Source organism: Andrena cerasifolii, chromosome 10 (genome assembly GCF_050908995.1).
Source record: "Andrena cerasifolii isolate SP2316 chromosome 10, iyAndCera1_principal, whole genome shotgun sequence".
NCBI classification, from domain to species: Eukaryota; Metazoa; Arthropoda; class Insecta; order Hymenoptera; family Andrenidae; genus Andrena; species Andrena cerasifolii.
Genome location: NC_135127.1, coordinates 281,096 through 304,030, shown reverse-complemented (window position 1 = coordinate 304,030; position 22,935 = coordinate 281,096). Strand labels below are relative to the sequence as shown.

Sequence of the window (22,935 nt, the reverse complement as noted above, 5' to 3'; positions counted from 1 at the left end):
CATTTTACACTACAAATTGTACTGCAATTGTTTTAAACTACGAATAAAAATGCAGCGTAAGGTCATCAATAAGTTCAAATAAATGTAATATAATAAAGGGTGCAATTTGACAAATTCGCCTAGGGCGCAAAAGAGACTTGAGCCGAGCCTACGTTATGCTCGCACAGAAGCGGTTTCCGTGTCGACGCTAACTGCTCACGACCATTGCGCACGCACGTCGCGCAAGCAAAGGACGGAGTGGCAGGCATCAGAAGGAGGGAGCGAGATAAAACATCAACACGTCGCCTGTCTCCTACCGTCTTCGCTCGTTTCCAGTGCCCCTGACTCTCTCTCGTTCCATCCCGCTCTCACCTTCGCCGGACAAGAGTGAGGCAGAAGTGGTGGGGATAGCGAAAAGTCCGTAACGTGTACACCAAATTGAGCCGCAAACGAGACAATACTGTATACCCAAGCGGCAATAAGACTAGGTGCTATTTGCCACTATTATTACTGAGATTAAATCTTCGAATTATAGAAGTTTCGGCTTATCGAGTTTTCGACTTATACAGGGTGTCCCACTAAGGAATGGACAGCGCGATATCTCTTAAAGTATTGTCGATAAAAATATAAAAAATAGGGATTTGCATGGTTCGAGGGGGCCCATTTATTAGCGCGAACGAATTTTGTTTTCGATTATTATTTTAAAAGATACGATGGTCAAGTTCGGTTTTTCAAATGGAACTATTTTTTTTGAAGACCTGAGTTGATAGTGCGTTCCAAGACAAATTCAATAAGCTTTAATGTATACACTTTATTTCCACTGGTTTTTAAGATATGCGCTTGCAAATTTACTGATTTTCACTGCAAGAAACCCCTCTGGAATGGCAAAAACCGGGGGCGGTCTTACTGGCGCCACGGGCGGCACTGCCTGTTGAAATGGATACTTACCTGCTAAAGGTCTACGCCAGAAATGGCAGGCCCAAAGGCTGGACAATTCTTTTCCGTCAGAAATGCTACTTAGGTAGGTACATCTGCGGTATCGAGAAGCGCATCGTTACTTTTATTTCGCACTTGCTTCTACGCTCGGATGGCCGGTTCTTTTGTGAAGGATGCAAATCCGATTGGTTCTGATACAATCTGCTCCCTATGGTTGAAATTTAATCTAGCAACTTTCACTCCTCCTAACCTAACCAATCCAACTTGCATCCCTCCCAAAAGAACCGGCCATCCGAGCGTAGAAGCAAGTGCGAAATAAAAGTAACGATGCGCTTCTCGATACCGCAGATGTACCTACCTAAGTAGCATTTCTGACGGAATAGAATTGTCCAGCCTTTGGGCCTGCCATTTCTGGCGTAGACCTTTGGCAGGTAGGTATCCATTTCAACAGGCAGTGCCACCCGTGGTGCCAGTAAGACCGCCCCCGGTTTTTGCCATTCCAGAGGGGTTTCTTGCAGTGAAAATCAGTAAATTTGCAAGCGCATATCTTAAAAACCAGTGGAAATAAAGTGTATACATTAAAGCTTATTGAATTTGTCTTGGAACGCACTATCAACTCAGGTCTTCAAAAAAAATAGTTCCATTTGAAAAACCGAACTTGACCATCGTATCTTTTAAAATAATAATCGAAAACAAAAATCGTTCGCGCTAATAAATGGGCCCCCTCGAACCATGCAAATCCCTATTTTTTTTATATTTTTATCAACAATACTTTAAGAGATATCGCGCTGTCCGTTCCTTAGTGGGGCACCCTGTAGAGGCTTTGTAAGACTGTTAATTTTTGAACTTGTGAAGCTGTAAAGCAGGACGAATTCCAGTTTTAAAGGTCAATTGTTTGTACTCTTGGTTCGTGCTTGACAACCAATCGACCAACCATTCTAGGATGACGTCTTTAGTCTGTAAGCATATCGCATCGCGTCGCTTTTAGCGTCTTCTCTTGTCTCTCTATCACTTTACCTTTCTGTCTTCTTGTGTAATCCCAGATAGCATAAAACCGTTTTAAACACGTTTTAAAAACGTCCAGGTCGGTTTATAGAACGTTTTTAAAACGTTTTTAGGACGGTTTGTAGGCCGTTTTTAAAACGTTTTCACTACGTTTTCTGGACGTTTTTAAAATGTTTTTAGGACGTTCGACGGTGCTGATTCGATTTAATAAAAATTTAAGCAAGTAAATGGTTTTCAAAATGAGATCAAACTCGATAACAATTTATTTCATTTATTTAATTCAGAAATAATGAAGAATATACGCACTTACAATAGATACAAGAACATGTTAGTACGAGGTCGAACATACAGACAATACATTGAATTTTACAGTAATCAATATTGGGAACAGTAAAATGAGGGTGAAAGTTACATATTAAAACCGTTGCTACGTTTAATTTATGGAAATCTTCTTTCCCTCTTCTGCCGAGGCCAACTAAATAGCAATACAACGTCCATTGGGCATAAACGACGTTAACCTAAAATTTAAAAATTATTCAAACCCTAACCTAGAACTACATACCTTTGACCGCAAATACTGAAACACATATACAAAAACTATACAAAAACGGTATGAAAGCTGTATAAAAACTGTATGAAAACAATATAAAAACGGTATAAAACCGGTTTGCAAACATTCGGTCAGAAACATTTAAACAAATGCTTCTGTGTTTTTGGTTTTCCATTGTTTCTTTCAACAAATGTTCATAAACATTTATATGTACCAGTGTGTATATTTATGTATATATATATGTAGATTTAATTAGGCTTTACGTGTACGATCTATCCATATTTGGTGGATCCCTGGTTTCCTTCAACTAATGTATCCTAATCTATCGACATTTCTCAGATGGCGCACAGCCTCTTTTGAACGCCTGTTTCGGACGTAACCAAAGCGTACTCTGGACGTTTTGAATACTTTTGCAAAATACGTTTTTAAAATGGGCTGTACTTCCGAAAATCGGTCAAACCCAATTCGACTGAAATTCTGCAAATAACTTCATTTTATCTAAAAACAATGTTTGCGAGAAGCGTTTTCTGCGACTCGAAAGTTAAGATCCAAATTTTACGAAAAATGTATATTACCATTTTAGTGTCACTCCCTGCAATTTTGAAAACTTCCATCTTTCGATTCGACTGAAATTCAGAAAATAGGTTTCTTTTACTCAAAAGTAATATTTGCGAGAAAGATTTTGGCGACTTGAAAAGTTAGACCTTAAATTTTACGAATAAGGTTTTACTACTGTAATGTCAGTTTCTGCATTACCGACACAGCGTAGGATGAGATTATAGCAAAGGACTGTTTACATTACTGACACTTGAAATGTGACTACGTTACACCCAAGCTCTCCACGTTTTCTCTTTGCATTCAGCAAAAGATACAGAGGTAATTGTGCATAAAAGGATACACTTTACAGATTTTCTTTAATCACTTTACCTTGTTCCCCCTTCTTAACAATATTTCTGTTGACTTACACCGACACAACGCATTCCACTTTCCAACTTGTCCCGGGTATTAGTATTGGTTGGGGCTAGACCGGCGCGGGGGGCGCGCGCCCGCCCGCGGGCGCGTAAAGCATCGTGTCGAACCGATGTGTAAAAACGACCAGAGGTGATCCATTTTACCAATTATTACAAGATATAAAATGTGTATATACGGGGAACTAATAAAGAGAATGTACTATATATACTGTTGTAACTTTATTTTAGGCAGTGTCGGTAACGTTGGAAATGACACTGAAATGGTAAAACATTTTGATCTAAATTTTGGGTCTTAACTTTGGAGTCGCAAAAAATCCTTCTCGTAAACATCGTCTTTATGCAAAATAAAACTATCTTCAAAATTATAGCTAAATCGGGTTTGACCGGTTTTCGGAAGTTTCGCCTTAAAATGTCTTCTGGACGTTTCCTGGACGTTTTCTTGACGTTTCTAAAACGTACAGGAAACGTTTTAAAACCGTCCATTTTCACAAATCAAGCCATGGACGTTCAGACATAAAATGTACGTAAAATGTACGTTTTCAAAACGTCCTGTGCTATCTGGAATGGGACGTGTCTTTGATTCGAGCGGTGTTGTGAATTTTTTTTCTAGAATTTTTGTGTCTGCATGTTTTAAACCTTTAGCTACTCAACGCCACGTCTGTACCGCTTCCGTTAATGTCATTTTTTAGAACGATGCGCCATTATTATGGCGTTTACACGCAGGTGGTGAAAAATCTCTACGTACGGGGGTATAGTGCTGCGGTCAACCCTGTCGTAGCTGAAATTGTTTAAATTAACACGGTTACGAGACCAGTGGACATTGTTTTCAAACCTCATTACAGTAATCTGGGGTGCGAGTGGTAAACCGATCATAAAAGCGGAGCGCGCGGCTGAATTTGCTATTATTAAATAAGAAACCCTAGTTTCGAATTTATCGACTCTCCCATTTAGTTGGATTACATTTGGGTAGAGGGTACTGTTACGCGATGACAAAACAATACATTGAGTCCAATTCAGTGTTACATCCCTTGAGATCCATGGTTGTTTGGAGGTTTTTGGGGTGCATATAAAAAGTTTGTTGAAACGTAAATCAATATTTCTAAAATCTTTATAAACAAAATATGTACGCTCTCGAAGATGGTAAGAATTCTATACAAACGTAATAATTATATCAATAAAGAAAAATTTAAAATACAAATACCATGACATAACCTTAACATATCTTGTGTTTATATACAGTAATTTCAAATGTTTCCCCTATCGCAACTGTTCATTTTAATTGATCCTGATACTGATGTAGTCAGTGATGGGACTGATACCAATACAATTGATGATATTCAATCAATTCGATACCAAAGTACTTAATTGGAAATATCAATGCGCATCAAAATTTTTGGTACTTTGTATCAATTATCGATACCGATTCTTCTTCAACCGATACCATATCAATACTATACCGAGTCAAAACCGGTTTGATACTTTCTGAAAGTATCAATATTCCTTTGATACGTTACGAAATTATTGATACTCGTTTGATACCTTGCGTAATTATCGATACTTGTTTGATACTGTACGAAATTATCGTTATTTATTTGATAATTCTCTGATCAGATGGCAAACTTGTTATGATATCTACTTGAAAAAAAATTATATATATATATATATAATACCTGCTGCATGCTTGTACAAAAGTATCGGTTTCGATTTGCAATTATAAATATGTATATATATATATGTATATATATTTGCAATTTAGTACTTCATGAAAATATTATTTATTACCAATCATGATTTGATAATATAACAATTAAGTAGGAGTAGGAATCAATATCATGAACTACCTACATAACTGAATTTTTATTAATAAATGATGTACATATACATTATTCCTTAAAAATAATATATATTTTTGTATTATGGCAAGCTCCGTGTGTGCTGAACGTGTTTTTTCAAAGGTTGGAGAACTAATCAGTAAGAAAAGAAATCGATTAAAGGATAATAAAGTAAACCAAATATTATTTCTTAATAACCTTGTAGTATAATGCACCAATTTCTATACATTAAGGAATAATGTACATCATTTATTAATAAAAATTCAATTATATAGGTAGTTCATGATATTGATTCCTACTCCTCCTTAATTGTTATAGTATCAAATCATGATTGGTAATAAATAATATTTTCGTAAAGTACTAAATTGCAAATCGCAACGGATACTTTCGTACAAGCATAAAACAGGTATTATATACATATTTTCAAGTAGATATCAAATAGATATCAACATTTTCAGGTAGGTATCAAATACATCTCGATATTTACGTGTAGGTATCAAACAGGTATCGATACATTCGCATATGTAAGTATCAAGAAGCATCGATTCCTTTTGACTTCGATATGTATCAATACCAGATTCAAATTTGTAGAATGGTATCAGTCCCATCACTAGTTGTAGTTTCATTTAGAGATTTGGAAATATAAATTTAACGAGAACTACTGTCTTATTTAGATCAATATGATGATGAAGATGCAGAAGAGATTTCATCAAAACTTTGGCAAGAAGCATGCTGGATTGTTATTAATGCTTATTTTGATGAGAAAGGTCTTGTACGACAGCAACTTGATAGTTTCGATGAATTTATTGAAATGTCCGTTCAAAGAATCGTCGAAGATTCACCACAAATTGATTTACAAGCGGAGGCACAACATACTTCTGGTGAAATAGAAAATCCAGTTAGACATTTATTAAAGTTCGAACAGATCTACTTATCAAAACCTACTCATTGGGAAAAGGATGGAGCTCCATCTCCTATGATGCCTAATGAAGCTAGACTTAGAAATTTGACATATTCCGCACCATTGTATGTAGATATAACTAAAACAATTGTAAAAGATGGCGAAGATCCTATTGAAACGCAGCACCAAAAAACATTTATAGGAAAAATTCCAATTATGTTAAGATCAAAGTACTGTTTATTGGCTGGTTTATCTGATCGTGACTTAACAGAATTAAATGAATGTCCATTGGATCCTGGTGGTTATTTTATTATTAATGGGTCGGAAAAAGTACTTATTGCACAAGAAAAAATGGCAACAAACACAGTTTATGTATTTAGTATGAAAGATGGTAAATATGCATATAAGTCAGAAATTAGATCCTGTTTGGAGCACAGTTCACGTCCTACATCTACATTATGGATTAATATGATGGCAAAGAGTGGAGCTAGTATTAAAAAGTCTGCAATAGGACAACGTATTATTGCAATTATTCCATATATTAAGCAGGAAATTCCTATCATGATTGTTTTTCGGGCCCTTGGATTTGTTGCTGACCGTGATATTTTAGAACACATTATATATGACTTTGATGACCCTGAAATGATGGAAATGGTAAAACCTTCTTTAGACGAAGCTTTTGTAATACAGGAACAAAATGTTGCACTGAATTTTATTGGTACTAGAGGTGCAAGACCTGGAGTAACTAAAGAGAAACGTATTAAATATGCTAGAGAGATTTTACAGAAAGAAATGCTTCCGCATGTAGGAATAAGTGATTTTTGTGAAACCAAAAAAGCTTACTTCCTTGGTTATATGGTACATCGATTACTATCAGCATCTCTTGGCAGGAGAGAATTAGATGATCGAGATCACTATGGTAATAAAAGATTAGATTTGGCTGGTCCATTATTGGCATTTTTATTTAGAGGATTGTTTAAAAATCTGATGAAAGAAGTGCGATTGTATGCACAAAAATTTATAGACAGAGGGAAGGACTTTAATCTTGAACTCGCCATCAAAACAAAAATTATTACTGATGGCTTGAGGTACTCACTTGCTACTGGTAATTGGGGAGACCAAAAGAAAGCACATCAAGCCAGAGCTGGTGTCTCACAAGTATTAAATAGATTAACATTTGCATCAACACTTTCACATTTAAGAAGAGTAAATTCTCCCATTGGAAGGGATGGTAAACTGGCTAAACCACGTCAGTTACATAACACACTATGGGGTATGTTGTGTCCTGCAGAAACTCCTGAAGGTGCTGCTGTAGGTTTGGTAAAAAATTTGGCATTAATGGCATATATTAGTGTTGGATCTCAGCCTTCTCCAATTCTTGAATTCTTAGAGGAGTGGTCTATGGAAAATTTAGAAGAAATTGCCCCAAGTGCGATAGCTGATGCAACAAAAATATTTGTAAACGGGTGCTGGGTTGGTATTCACAGAGACCCAGATCAATTAATGGCTACTTTACGTAAGTTAAGACGTCAAATGGACATTATTGTGTCAGAAGTATCTATGATCAGAGATATTAGAGATCGAGAAATCAGAATATATACAGATGCAGGAAGAATTAGTAGGCCCTTATTAATTGTTGAAGGACAGAATCTGTTACTAAAGAAAAGACATATTGATATGTTGAAAGAAAGAGATTACAATAATGATGGTTGGCAAGAATTAGTTGGTAGTGGAGTAGTTGAATATATTGATACTTTAGAAGAAGAAACCGTCATGATTGCTATGTCACCTGAAGATTTAAGGCAGGAAAAGGAATATGCTTATTGTACAACATATACACATTGTGAAATTCATCCAGCAATGATATTAGGAGTCTGTGCCTCAATTATTCCATTTCCGGATCACAATCAAAGTCCAAGAAATACTTATCAAAGTGCTATGGGTAAACAAGCAATGGGAGTGTATATCACAAATTTCCATGTGCGAATGGATACCTTGGCTCATGTATTATATTATCCGCACAAACCTTTAGTTACTACGAGGTCTATGGAGTATCTTAGGTTCCGTGAATTACCAGCTGGCATTAATAGTATAGTCGCTATATTATGTTATACTGGTTATAATCAAGAAGATAGTGTTATTTTGAATGCTAGTGCTGTTGAAAGAGGTTTCTTTCGATCTGTATTCTATAGATCTTACAAAGATTCAGAATCCAAGAGAATCGGTGATCAAGAAGAACAATTTGAGAAACCTACACGGCAAACTTGTCAAGGAATGCGCAATGCTATTTATGATAAATTGGATGATGATGGTATCATTGCTCCTGGAATTCGTGTATCTGGAGATGATGTAGTTATAGGTAAAACTATTACTTTACCTGAGGCAGATGATGAGGTATGTATTACACAAATATTCCTAAGACTTTACTCTAGAACTCCCAAGCTTTTGGAACTTATTATACGTCATTATTTTATGCGTTCTGACGAGCTGAATACGAATATCGGATATACTTCCGAATGGCCCCAGTGGCTGATCGACACGAGGTTTGAGGGGAGGGGTGGGGACAGGGTGTGGACCCTATCTAAAATTGTAGCTTCGGGTATTTATTAGTTTTTGAAATATTAATAAAAAATTATTGTTAATTTTCTTTACAAACTATTTTTTTTAACTGCGTAGGCGTAGCCCTAACGGGGATCCATCCTGCCCCTCCCTAATTTATTCTACGAACAGTTGGACGCGTTCTCCTTACCTCTACGTGCCCCTCAGACGCCTAAAAGGCATGCGTATTTAGCTGAAATTCAAAGCCAATTTTCTTGAAAACGAAGCGCGATATTAAAAAATTGTATTCTATATTTTCATCTTATTTTGGTCCACAGAATCACCCCCGTAGAGTATTGACTATATATCAATAAAGTAATAGGTATCCACCCTGTATAATAGGATGGATCGCAAGCGGGCGCGCGCTCCCCGCACTAATCTAGCCCCAACCAATACTAATACCCGGAACAAGTTGAAAAGTGGAATGCGTTATGTCGAAATAAGTTAACAGACATACTAAAAGTTTTTTTTATTAATATCTCGGTAACTAATAAATTCCCGAAGCAACAATTTTAGATTTAGAGTCCACACACCCTCCCCACCCTTCCCTTTAAACCTCATGTCGATCGGCCACTGGGGCCATTCAGAAATATAGCCCGAATATCGTATCCGTTTTCGACGTACACATATGTTAAGGCTAAGGTCATCGGAGCTGCCTCCCCTCCCTGGTACTAATATATTTTTGTCAATCTCGAAAACTGACTTTCCGCCAAAAACAGATACGATATTCATATTCAACACGTCAAAACGTGTGGAATGACGTATAACACGTGACAAAAGCTTGGGGGACTAAAGTAAAGTTCAGGCCAAATATTATATTAAATAAATTTTGTTTATAAGATAATGCAAGATTGTAGTTAGAGAATATGCTCGAGAGTAGTAATTGATCCAGCTGGAAGAAACAGCTGGGTGACATCTTATTAGAGTTATAAGACTAACAAGGAACATCACACAATTGACACACGCCGATTTTCGTGAAACTTGACATGTAGGATATAGGTAACGTATTCGATAATAATAAGACGCTTTAGATGGATGTTTGTCTGTTAACAAAATCTGTCCAGAGGCTTTTTTGTACTTCCCGATGATCTGCAAGGTTCAGATTCAGCATGAAGTTTCCTCGGCACCCAAATATGCTGTAAAAACTCAAAATCCTAGAAAATTCAATAATGGGTAGTAAAGACGTAAGTAAATTTTGAACAAAGTCATAGGCGGCAAAGTGGCCAAAAAACCACCTGGTTACACATGTGGCATATACAAATTTGTTTCGGTCGGTCACCCATTGTCACCTTTAGAGAAACTACTGTACGATCTACAATTGAAACAAAATATACATAATTCAAGGTTTGATGTCAGGATTTGATGAAACGAGAAAATAGTATTATTTTTTTTATATCTGCATACTACATTATAAATTTATACACCACACTCCACAGTTGGCTGTATAAGATAAAGTGTGTTTGCACTTACCAAAGTACAAAAAACATGGTTTTTTGCCATCTATGACTTCGTTTAAATTTTTACTTACTTCGCATTATTCCTTATAAAAATTCCAGCAACTTTTGTCTGTATTATTTTTTCCTATGCCTGTTAGTTTTTAATTATTCGACTTAAAATGTTTCCAGACCATGACTTTTAAAGATTGTTTCACCCACTAAACATCAATATCCGGCGATAAGAAACAAATTCGTGCAAAATATTTTCGAATGCTTTATCTGTATGCCAAGTTTCGTCATAATTGACGTGTATCAATTGGGCGGTGTTCCTCGTAAGAAATAAAAATCATTGTTGTCAGTGTAGGTTGCTTAGGGGGGTGTAGAACTCTGAAGACAAAAATATTTTTTCCACAAACTTGTAGTTCAAGGTCATAAAAATAATATAAATAATATATACATATATATATATATATATATATATATATATATATATATATATATTATTTATATTATTTATATATATATATTATTTATATTATTTATATATATATATATATATATATATGTGAGTGTGTGTGTGTGCGCGTGCGTGCGTGCGTGTGTGTGTGTTGCCCCATATCGAAATTTGCAGTATTACATAAGTTATAGTCCGCTAATGCAAGTGGTACGAGCGCATTTCATCTGTGCATGGAATTGTTACACTTTTAAAAATGTATTCCACCAAAGTAATACCCTTATTAAATTTGCATATTGCATAGCAGTTATAATGAAAGTTAACTCGAGGCTACAAAATACATGAAGGGTCGTCGGGAAGAATATTTTCTCAACCACAAGGGACTGTAAACGTATTTTTCTCGAAACACTCTTTCTAAAACAGTGACCACAATAACTGCAAATCGGTAACTTCAACTTTGTTAAAAATATCTTTAATTCCTTTCAATAACTATTCAAGAAGGAAGCAACGAATTTATCACAGGAAGTAGACTTTAAATTATTAATTTACCGCTTTAAAGTTGAAAACAAAAAATATTTTGTAGCAGAATTCTGTAGATCAGAATGCACTCATGACCTAAAAGCTACAAGTAGTGTTCCTAATTTCTTGATATTTTTAGTTTTTCGAGAAATGAGAAATTAGATTATATTTCTCGAGAATTCTCTAGAAATTGAAAAAATATTGCAAGATTTATATGTCAACACTTGAAATAAATGTTTATTCCTGCCTAATTTACACAAAACTTGTGTAAATGAAAAACAGATATTAAATTTAATTGATAACTTTATTTATTTAATACAAAATTTGTGCAAAACGAACCATTACTTTTTTCTTTTAAAATATTTTTTTAAAAAGCACAATGCATCTAATGTAGCATCAGCCAATGTACTTCTTTTTGTTTTGTAACATAATCTATAGCTGTAGACAAATTTTGTTCGTTAGCCCGGTCAAAATAGCCCAAAAAATAGGGGTAAGGTTGCATTAATTCCCATAAAGCTGAAATTTGGTACGAATGTTTGGAATACCATTATAAATGAAGTGTGAAAAGTCCCCATCGATCCCGCGTGTGCAAAAAATTTTATTCAAGGTCAAAGTTCGCAAAAATGGGTTTTTCGCGTTTTTCAGCCAAACGGTAAGTTTTATCATAAAAATAGTTCAGACAAAAATTGTAGTTCGTGTAATTGTCTATAAAAATTGTCTCTACACTTTTTTTCGTAAGACTCGCCGTTTCTGAGATATAATCATTCAAAAAGTTGAAAAAGCTGTGTTCTTCATAATATGCACACGTTTCCACGCCACCTGTGAGGTAGTGTACTTGACGCGTTTTTTTTTTAACGTGGTTTCCCCGATAGGCCTATTCCACGAACTATTGTAATCCTGTTTAATTCAACATACTATACTATTTAATAATGAAAAATGGAAATTGTTAAAAATAATCGAAGCGGTGTGAATTCTAATGCATGGGAGTAAATTATTCGTTGTATTTGATGGCTATACCGATTGTACGAGAAATATTAAAGCCGCAGAACAACGTCGTCGAGCAACAACAACATCTTCATCTTCAGATATTTTATTTGATCAATCTATGACAGTTCCAATTAGTCAACAAAAATTTCTAGCAAATGCTCGGAATAAGTCTCGGTTCATTTCAATGTTGAAAGAAAGATTGACCAGTGAAAATATTTTTGTCAAACAAGCTGATAATGATGCTGATGTCCTGATAATTGAAACGGCAGTAGAACAGTTCAACTTGACAAGCACAACTATTGTTGTTGGTGAGGACATAGATTTACTGGTTTTACTTACTGCTCGAACTCCAGCTAACAAAATCATATATTTTTTAAAACCTGGGAAAGCCCAACATCAGTCTGAAATATACAGGGTGTCCCACTAAGGAGTGGACAGCGCGATATCTCTTAAAGTATTGTCGATAAAAATATAAAAAAAATAGGGAATTGCATGGTTCGAGGGGGCCCATTTATTAGCGCGAACGAATTTTGTTTTCGATTATTATTTTAAAAGATACGATGGTCAAGTTCGGTTTTTCAAATGGAACTATTTTTTTTGAAGACCTGAGCTGATAGTGCGTTCCAAGACAAATTCAATAAGCTTTAATGTATACACTTTATTTCCACTGGTTTTTAAGATATTGCGCTTGCAAAATTACTGATTTTCACTGGAAGAAAACCCTCTGGAATAGGAAGGACCGGGGTCGGTCTTACTGGCGCTACGGGTGGCATTGCCTGTTGAAACTGATACCTACCTGCCAAAGGTCTACGACAGGGTTCGCAGGCTCAAAAGCTGGACAATTCTTTTCCGTCAGAAATGCTACTTAGGTAGGTACATCTGCGGTATCGAGAAGCGCATCGTTACTTTTATTTCGCACTTGCTTCTACGCTCGGATGGCCGGTTCTTTTGGGAGGGATGCAAGTTGGATTGGTTAGGTTAGGAGGAGTGAAAGTTGCTAGAATAAATTTCAACCATAGGGAGCAGATTGTGTCAAAAGAAAAGAATTGTCCAGCCTTTGGGCCTGCCATTTCTGGCGTAGACCTTTGGCAGGTAGGTATCAGTTTCAACAGGCAATGCCACCCGTAGCGCCAGTAAGACCGACCCCGGTCCTTCCTATTCCAGAGGGTTTTCTTCCAGTGAAAATCAGTAATTTTGCAAGCGCAATATCTTAAAAACCAGTGGAAATAAAGTGTATACATTAAAGCTTATTGAATTTGTCTTGGAACGCACTATCAACTCAGGTCTTCAAAAAAAATAGTTCCATTTGAAAAACCGAACTTGACCATCGTATCTTTTAACATAATAATCGGAAACAAAATTCGTTCGCGCTAATAAATGGGCCCCCTCGAACCATGCAATTCCCTATTTTTTTTATATTTTTATCGACAATACTTTAAGAGATATCGCGCTGTCCACTCCTTAGTGGGACACCCTGTATACATCTAAAAGTTTATCTGCTTTTGCAACGTGTCAAAATCACATTTTATTTTTACACGCAATAAGTGGCTGCGATACGACATCAGCATTTTACAGAAGGGGTAAAAAATCAATTCTTAAAATGTTTGAGAAACAAGATTTAGTTGATTGTGCTGAAGTTGTTAAAAATAGTGACTCTACTCCACAAGAAGTAATCACCAACGGAATTCGCTTTCTTCTTTCCATCTACGGAGCTCCAAAAAAAATGACCTGCTTAGATAAGTTCCGCTATGTGTGTTTTGTAAAAAATACTCGTAACAAAAAACGAGTGCAATTAGCTTGTCTTCCTCCAACCTCGGCATCTGCCCAACAACATCTATTTCGGGTATATTATCAAGTCCAAGTGTGGCTTGGTAATCAACTAGATCCAAAAGACTGGGGTTGGAAGTTGATCGGCAATACATTGGAACCAATCCAGACTTTACTCCCACCTGCACCGGAAAAACTCCTCAACACAATTTTTTGCAATTGTAAAAAGGGATGTAATGCTAAATGTGGCTGCAAAAAAGTTGGATTGTTTTGTTCATTAGCATGTACAAATTGTCAAGGCCAGTCGTGTTCCAATGTTGAATCGCTATCTGAAGGAGATTCATACGACATCAGCGAGGAGACATCTGATGCATCGCTCTTGGAAGGATTTATTTGCACTCAGCAGGAAGAAGTAGAAGAAGAAGAACGAGAAGACGAAGAACAAGAAGAACAAGAACAAGAGGAAGCAGAAGTATTTGATGGTTATGAATCAGACGAATAATTTACTCCCATGCATTAGAATTCACACCGCTTCGATTATTTTTAACAATTTCCATTTTTCATTATTAAATAGTATAGTATGTTGAATTAAACAGGATTACAATAGTTCGTGGAATAGGCCTATCGGGGAAACCACGTTAAAAAAAAAAACGCGTCAAGTACACTACCTCACAGGTGGCGTGGAAACGTGTGCATATTATGAAGAACACAGCTTTTTCAACTTTTTGAATGATTATATCTCAGAAACGGCGAGTCTTACGAAAAAAAGTGTAGAGACAATTTTTATAGACAATTACACGAACTACAATTTTTGTCTGAACTATTTTTATGATAAAACTTACCGTTTGGCTGAAAAACGCGAAAAACCCATTTTTGCGAACTTTGACCTTGAATAAAATTTTTTGCACACGCGGGATCGATGGGGACTTTTCACACTTCATTTATAATGGTATTCCAAACATTCGTACCAAATTTCAGCTTTATGGGAATTAATGCAACCTTGAATGTCTATTTTGACCGGACTACGTTTTGAGTGAATGTTGGCTTGATCGTATGCGGAACAACCAAAATTATCTGCGATTATTAACTCTAATAGTGTTCTGAATGGTAATTCTTCATTTTGAGGATCTGTAAGTTTTTCAGTATTTTCAGGAAAATCATGGTTGCTGTTATATTTTCCGAAAAGTCTGCTTAGAATTTGTTTTCCCATTTTGCACATATCTGTCTTGGATGTTAAATGAAAAATGCATCTTTTGAATCTTTTTGAAAAGATTCTGGATTATGCAAAAATTTTATAAGCGATACAATAGTCTTATCTCTTGTTTCAGTATTCAGTTTTTCTAAATTTGTAAATAAGAATTTAAGAGCACCCTAAACGCTTGATAATGTGGAATCACCTCTACTGAGATTTCTATTGTAATTCTTATAGGTTCTAATGTTAAGGGCAAGCAGGCGCGTGAGGGGCCCCTACGCTGGACAGCGCTGGCATACTGTATTTATCGTATCACATGTAATCTAATAGCGAATACGGTATCTCGCACTGACTCGGTGCTGATGCCAGAAAATGAGTTGGATTAGTTGTTTCTGATGGAGACGAAGATATAGCTCTATAAGAATCAACCAATCCAAGTCATTTTCTGGTACCAGCACAGAGTCAGTGCGAGATACCGAATTCGCTATAAATTCATTACAATCAGTGCTTTTTTAATTGGATTCCTTACGCTGATGCATCGCCTAATCATAGCCTCCATAGTGTTCCACCTGGTCTTACAATCCAAAACCTTTAACTGTGTTATTCTTCCATATATGTATTTTTGTAGAATTTAATTCTTCACTGGCGGATTCTTATTTTTCCAATTTTTCGTATTGCTGTGATTGTTTCTTTGATCGTTGGTCACAACTGAACATTTGAGTTTTCTACTGTTTCGACATCAGAATCTGAATTGGCTGAATCGTTATTTTCATTTTGTGAGAATCCATTATCATCATTCGAGTGACTAAATTGTGTCTCATCAGTATTTTTTTACATAAAGTGTTTTTCAAATGGCTAAATGTATCCCATGATTATAACAAAACTGCTGGTACGCCAGTGAGAGTTGCCCAAATTTTTGCAGAACAGATCCCCCCCGTCACTCATAACAGCTAGAACGCCTTGTTTTAGTGAAAGACTAGTTGGTTTTACATAAATTAATTCCAATGTTCTTTCAGATGTACAGTGTATTTATTTTTTTTAATTAATTCTCTTTTTTCTGTGTATAAAAATCTATCATTAACTGATGAATTACGAGGGAGTTTAAATCATTTAAATGTTATACTTTGTCTTATAAATTCACTTTGTATTATTTGATTAAATGAAAAGCGATCAAAGCTGTCAATTCTGATATTATTATTGACAAACTTGGTTGTGTAATAAATTTATCAATTGTTCCATTGTTGTCTGAACACTGGAATCGTTTGACTGTAGTAGTAGATAGGTTTATTTTTTGCCTTTCAGCCTCAAAATGGGGTTACATGTGTTATGTATGTAAGTGTTTCTGGGACTGTTAACTGAAGACTGTGCTTTCGTTTAGATTTCTTCCTGCATCTTTTTCTTCTTTTCTTCTCCTTTTTTCCAGAACCATACGCATCCACTCCGCTCCTTTTTACTCTCCCTTTAGTATCCCTCTGATTGTTGAATTTTCTCTTTTCAGCTCCTTACAGTCTTGTAGCATGTGACCCAGCGTCTCTCTAGCCCCATTACATAGTCTGCATACTGTCTCTTCTTCTTCCTTCCAGTACTTGCTTTCCCGCTCTTCTTTCCCACATCTGAACCATGCGATCATGCTTTGATCTCTGCCTCTGTAATTTCGGTCTAGGTAATTTGCTCTCTGGTTATCCCTAATTTCTGTATAATGTGTGTTATATTTGCCTCCTAGTATTCTGTCGTATTGTCATTGAACCTGCTCTGCCCTGTCTCTTTGCGCTAGTTCCTCATCAAACTCTCTTCCCCTCCTTCTTTCTATTTCCATTTCTTGAATATCCATCATTTTTTGCCTATAGTATGCGTTTCTCATTTCCTCCCATTTCGACTTTTTCTCTTCTTGCTTCGCGTCTATTTCCCTCCAGTATTCTTGTACTATTTTATTTTTATTTAGACGTTTTGTTTTCTCCTCATATTTTATTGCTCTTTTCCCCGCTTCTATCCTTAGTCTGTCCGTTTTTGTTTCCTCCAAAATTAAATATACTGGTGTATTGAAGCCCAAACCTAAAGTCCACCTTATGTATTCCTCCTGTATTTTCTCTACTTTCTCTGCTTCCCTCCATCCCCAAATTTCTAACGCGTACAGCAAAATACTTTTCACTATGCTTCTGAATATTCTCATTCTTCTCTCAAAATTGTTGTTGCACATTCTTTGTCCTATTCCCCATATCTGCGTCATAGCTATTCTTGCTTTCTTGACGACTTCCCTTATATGCATCTCTCTGCCTCCAGTTGTCTGGAAATTATACCCCAAGTATTTGAACTCCTTTCCTTCTTCCAGACTGTTCCCCTCTTAGTCCCATTCTTCTCTTTTTTTTATTCCTTCTTCCTTTATAGAAAATCAGCACCTTTGATTTCTCTGCATTCAGTTGCAGCCCTGCCCTTTCAAGGTATTTTCCGAATCTTCTTATCATGTCCTTAAGATCCTTTGGTTCGTTTGCTAGTAACGCTATATTGGCCGCATACGCTAGAGTCCAGGTTTTTTCTTTTCCTACTCTAACTCCTCCTGCTTGGTTTTTCCTCATGGTTTCCTCCAGATCTGCTACGTATGGAATCGTTTGACTGATTTAAAATTAAAATTGTTGGTACTTGGCACATCCATACCTACATACTTTCCACTCTTTTAAAACTGTGAATACCTTCAAGATGCCTGCGAAGACCTATGGTCGCCAATCCTTAGCATAAAAACTGTTTTCCACAAAGATTGCAGGTGGCAGATTCTTTGCTTTCATTTTTTCGAAAATGTTCCCAAGGGTTTCTGTAAGTTTTATTCATATTTTTTTATTTATTTAATACAATACAGGCAGTAGCCCATTATTTTATAATTGGTAAAAACACAACGTCATCACAGACGTTCAAGAATAGGTCTAATGTCACAAATGTGTACACACCCTAGTTATAGGGTCATTGTTCTTAATGTTGCTCCTAAACAAGTCGATATGAAAAACAGGCACACATCGCAGCGAGCGCGGGCACACACTAAAGGGACATCCAGACGCTGATACATGTTGCAGTGAAACACTGAGGCATGCCTCGTGATGCAGGTTTCATGACTCTTGCATCTTGCTCACGCACCTAGTTGATGAGCAAGATGCAAGAGTCATGAAACCTGCATCACGAGGCATACCTCAGTGTTTCACTGCAACATGTATCAGCGTCTGGATGTCCCTTAAAGCTAATCAATTCAAGCAGTGTCGGACTGTCTATGACATTGTTGATGACCTTAAATAGAAACATAGAAACATATATTGACGGGTTAAATTTGACACAAAACATGCACAGGCGAACACGAGAATCTTCCTCTTTAGAATTCAAACATAGGCTGCCCGTTTATCACGCAGAGCAATTAGTCACCAGTACAGTGATCATCTCTTCTTTCTGAAATCTGATTACTGCCGCCTAAACATTGTGTCACATTCTGTATCGTGCAACGAACACAAAAGCACCAAATGCATTATCTTAGTTTGACATGCATTGCTAACATTGATTATAAATTGTAGATATGTTTATACGTTCGCGATTAACTAGTAACGTACAATTTTAACTATATAACTGAAAATTCATTTCTGAATATAAATGAGATTTATAATAATTTTATTGTTTCTGGAGAAATGAGAAATAAGCAATTAAATAAAAGTTGTCGAGGAATTCTTGAGAAGGATCACTAGCTACAAGCATAAACTATAAAATAATGTTTTGATGTATCATTTTAAATCCTTTTTATGGATCGCAGATTGGTGATCATGTTGACAGGCGTGGTATGCAGTGGTTCGCGGGAACAACATTAACAAAAATAATTTTTAATACTTTTTGAATGCAAGATACGTGAAAATGTTTATCAAACATTATTATATATGTATATTACAAATAAACAAAATCGTTTTACAAATTGCGGCTTATGTACGCCCTCAAAAACAATCACATTTTGTCGCCTTATAGAGTTCTACACCCTCAATTGGTTAAAACAGTTGCTCAACTAGTTCAACTGATTTTTCCTTTTTTTCCTACAATAATGATAAAATTAATTTTAACCATTTTTATAGCTGGACAGTACAACAAAACGTTTCACAAAACGAGACGCATCTACCTTCTTACGTAACAGTGAAACTGGCATAGTGGATCAGGTCATGTTGACCCTAAATAGTGAAGGATACAAATTTTGTAAAATAAGAGTACGTAGCGTTCGTATTCCACAGATTGGTGATAAATTTGCTTCACGTCATGGGCAGAAAGGTACTTGTGGAATTCAGTACAGGCAAGAAGATATGCCATTTTCATGCGAAGGTCTAACACCAGATATAATAATTAATCCTCATGCTATTCCATCACGTATGACTATTGGTCACTTGATTGAGTGTATACAGGGGAAAGTATCGGCTAATAAAGGTATTTTATATTGTTTCCAATCACCTAATTACTTACAAAATGTACAAAACATGTAACCATTGAACTGTAATTTACTTTTTAATAGGTGAAATTGGTGATGCAACTCCATTTAATGACGCTGTAAATGTGCAAAAGATTTCTACACTTTTACAAGAGTATGGATACCAGCTAAGGGGAAATGAAGTTATGTACAATGGACACACAGGTCGTAAGATCAATGCCCAAGTTTTTCTCGGTCCGACTTATTATCAACGTTTAAAGCATATGGTAGATGACAAAATTCATAGCAGAGCTCGAGGACCTGTACAAATCTTAGTTAGACAGCCTATGGAAGGAAGAGCAAGGTAAATTACATTACTTCTGTTACTTGCATTCATTATTATAATTTGCATATTGACATAACAATATTATAATTTTTAGAGATGGAGGTTTACGATTCGGGGAAATGGAACGTGATTGTCAGATTTCCCATGGAGCTGCGCAATTCCTAAGAGAACGTTTATTTGAAGTTTCCGATCCATATCGAATTCACATATGTAATTTCTGTGGTTTAATTGCAATAGCCAATCTAAGAAATAATACATTCGAATGTAAAGGGTGTAAAAACAAAACACAGATCTCTCAAGTTAGATTACCGTATGCAGCAAAATTACTTTTCCAAGAACTTATGGCTATGAATATTGCACCTCGATTAATGGTAGCGTAAACATGAATTTATTCATCTTTTTATATTTGTTAAATATAAGTTGGAATATAACTGATGACACAATGAAACAGATGATTCCTTACGGAAAAATGTCGAAGTTGAAACATTCATAGGTGATGCCTATACTTTGTAGTTGTATCGCAAATTATACCTGGCCTTGTATATATTACATTTTAGTATTCCATAAAAGTAATACAAAATACCACGCGTAACGTTGATTGCAGTCAACACTTAGGTTTATACAAAGTAAAAAAATTAGTTTTCTTTATTAGTGTGTACAATGCGAATTCAAAGGGAGGTGGTAGAAAATGATTATTTTGGGTACCACTTGGAAAAGAAAAATTTTTACGGAATATTTAAAAATACGTTCTAAAAAATCTGTAAACCATACATACTTATTTATCCGAGATGTGATGGGAAAGTTATAAAAGCAAGTGCAAATGTGATAATGACTAAAGTCATGTGAACGTTACGATTCATTCTCATTTTCTTTAAGTAATGATTTATCTTCAAAATAATTGGAAAACAAATTTACTGTTAAGTTTATCGAAGATTAGCGAAACCGAAGAATAATAAAATTATTACTAGATGAGAACAGCTACCGACGATGCGTTTAGCGAATTTGCGTCCGCATATCTGTCTACAGAGTTTAATACCCAAATGATATTCTCTGAAAACAAAATTGAGATATAATCAGTGTACTTGAAACGTATAATAACGTACACTATCCATCATTTAATTAACAAGGACAATAAAAGCAAACATGATAAAATATACGTTCCTTTAAACATTTTTATATAAATATCACTTTATAATATAAAACATTTTATCTAGATATTAATAGATAAAATCAAAACCAGGCTACCAATTATTGTAAAGATAGATTATTATCTGTAGGAAATGTGGACGAAAAGTAATGCTCATATAAGTTTAATCATTGTTACATCTGTATTAGTTTTCTATAACTTTCTTCTTACGAATAGATGAATATGGTTTCCCAATTCCTGAGGAGATATCCTCAAATGTCTTCCAAGAATTTTTCTTTTGCAAGTGGTATCCAAAATGGCTATTTTCTGCAATCCTTCTTTTATCTTGTTTCATTCAAAACCAAAGGCAGCTGCTTATATCGCTTTTATCTGGAATTGAGTGTATGTTTTAAATTATATCAGATCTTAAAATTTGAATTGCTTTCAGTTTGATGGGAATTACATTAGTTTTTCTTATACAGGTAGTACGTAAAAAAATATAATAATTTATTCCTTTTTATATATTACTCGCAGTATTTACTTAAGATATCAATAAAAAATGTAAAGATTTTAACCCAGGAAAATAAGAGTATTGTAACCTATGAATTACGTATACATAGAAACTTTAGATAAATTGATCAATGTGATAATCCCTACAGTTTTAATACTGAAAGTATTCAGAAATATCGTCAGAGAAATATTCGTGATGGATATTTTAAGATTACTTAACATTTTTTTAACGAAACCTATATTTTTGTTAACACATGCAGGACAAGCGTAATAAGGTATGTTTAGACATATTTTATACGTAGGTACACTGTACAATTCTTTTGGAAAATTCGAAAATAAAACATAATAACCATTTGAGTATCGCAAACTCTCGAAAAATATTCCTTCAATTTGGTCAGGACTTTTCGAGAGAAAGCTTTTTTCTTTTTTAAATGCTTGGGTAATGCAGCGCGCTGTATACCGACACAATCTAGCCTGAAACACAGGTTTGGGAAATTACGTTTTTCGTGCTTACATGAGCAGATTTTGGACTGGGTGAGGCCCCATTTGAAAGATGAAGGTTCAATGCAGCCCGCTCTGATCATGGTTCAACGAGATTGTGTTGATATCTAATAATATGAGTGTCTAAAGTAGAGAAAAAGTCGACAAAATACACTGGCAGAATCCAAGTAGTATTAGGTCACTAAACGAGTTTTATGACTCAGACGGTGACCAGAGCGGGCTGCATTGAACCTTCCTCATTCGAATGAACCTTTATTCAGCTCAAAATCTTCTCATATAAGGATGAAAAACGTAATTTTCTGATTGCATTCCCACAGACGAGTTCCACCATATTGGCGATAACACACAGCAAGTTACGTGGCAAATTTAGTTCAGTTATAACACATTCGGCAACCTGCAGTAGTGGGCACTTCTCATATATTACTGTTGGTAAAATCAGTACCCTCTGGCGGATTGTGCCGTTAACTAAATCATTAAAAGCGGCAAAATGGAATTCTGGAATTATGGTATTGGTTACAAGGGAACATATCGAACCTGCACACGCCGACTTTAATGGGGATTTTATAAGAAGCAGTTCTCAGAAAAATATTTTGAGAACAACTTCTTACAAAAGCCCCATTAAAATCGGCGTGTACGGATTCGATATGTTTCCTTGTTAGTCAATTTCATTACAAATAGAAATTAAATGACTAAAATACAATTTGTATATGACTATAAATAATTATAAATGTATATCGTATAGTCATACAACGGTTGTATTTTGCTCATTTAATTTTAAGGAGGAACTGTATGAAGGTGCAAAAAATATATAGTTTTCATGTTCACGTTTGTTTATTAAATAGATATTACTTGTTTTTACTTCACCATTGATTTGTTTACAAAATTGTCTCATGTATATTTTCATTATTATT

General features: G+C 35.5%; 2 protein-coding genes and 1 long non-coding RNA gene across 3 annotated transcripts; 2 read left to right on the top strand and 1 right to left on the bottom strand.

The window, feature by feature from the left end:
• Positions 1 to 4,447: 4,447 nt before the first annotated feature.
• Rpii140 (RNA polymerase II subunit RpII140) lies at positions 4,448 to 21,472 on the top strand. The gene is made up of 5 exons (XM_076821019.1): positions 4,448 to 4,581; positions 5,948 to 8,568; positions 19,219 to 19,561; positions 19,647 to 19,905; positions 19,982 to 21,472. Exons 1-5 carry the CDS (start codon positions 4,563 to 4,565, stop codon positions 20,265 to 20,267), a joined length of 3,528 nt encoding a protein of 1,175 aa, XP_076677134.1. The 5' UTR covers positions 4,448 to 4,562; the 3' UTR covers positions 20,268 to 21,472.
• On the top strand, positions 12,185 to 14,437 carry LOC143373765 (uncharacterized). Its single transcript, XM_076821298.1, has 2 exons — positions 12,185 to 12,583; positions 13,634 to 14,437. Exons 1-2 carry the CDS (start codon positions 12,287 to 12,289, stop codon positions 14,435 to 14,437), a joined length of 1,101 nt encoding a protein of 366 aa, XP_076677413.1. The 5' UTR covers positions 12,185 to 12,286.
• LOC143373623 (uncharacterized) lies at positions 21,264 to 22,498 on the bottom strand. The gene is made up of 3 exons (XR_013086491.1): positions 22,275 to 22,498; positions 21,874 to 21,997; positions 21,264 to 21,403 (listed from the first exon to the last, which is right to left on the bottom strand). It is a non-coding gene; the product is annotated as an uncharacterized LOC143373623 (long non-coding RNA).
• Positions 22,499 to 22,935: the final 437 nt, after the last annotated feature.

Excerpts from the sequence above, each read along its gene's own strand:
- Rpii140 (XM_076821019.1), top strand. Across the intron at positions 19,562-19,646 it reads GAAAGTATCGGCTAATAAAG|GTGAAATTGGTGATGCAACT; the intron begins GTATTTTATATT and ends ACTTTTTAATAG. Across the intron at positions 19,906-19,981 it reads CCTATGGAAGGAAGAGCAAG|AGATGGAGGTTTACGATTCG; the intron begins GTAAATTACATT and ends TATAATTTTTAG.
- LOC143373765 (XM_076821298.1), top strand. The coding sequence starts at position 12,287 with ATGACAGTTCCAATTAGTCAACAAAAATTTCTAGCAAATGCTCGGAAT. Across the intron at positions 12,584-13,633 it reads ATCAGTCTGAAATATACAGG|TGGGACACCCTGTATACATC; the intron begins GTGTCCCACTAA and ends TCCACTCCTTAG.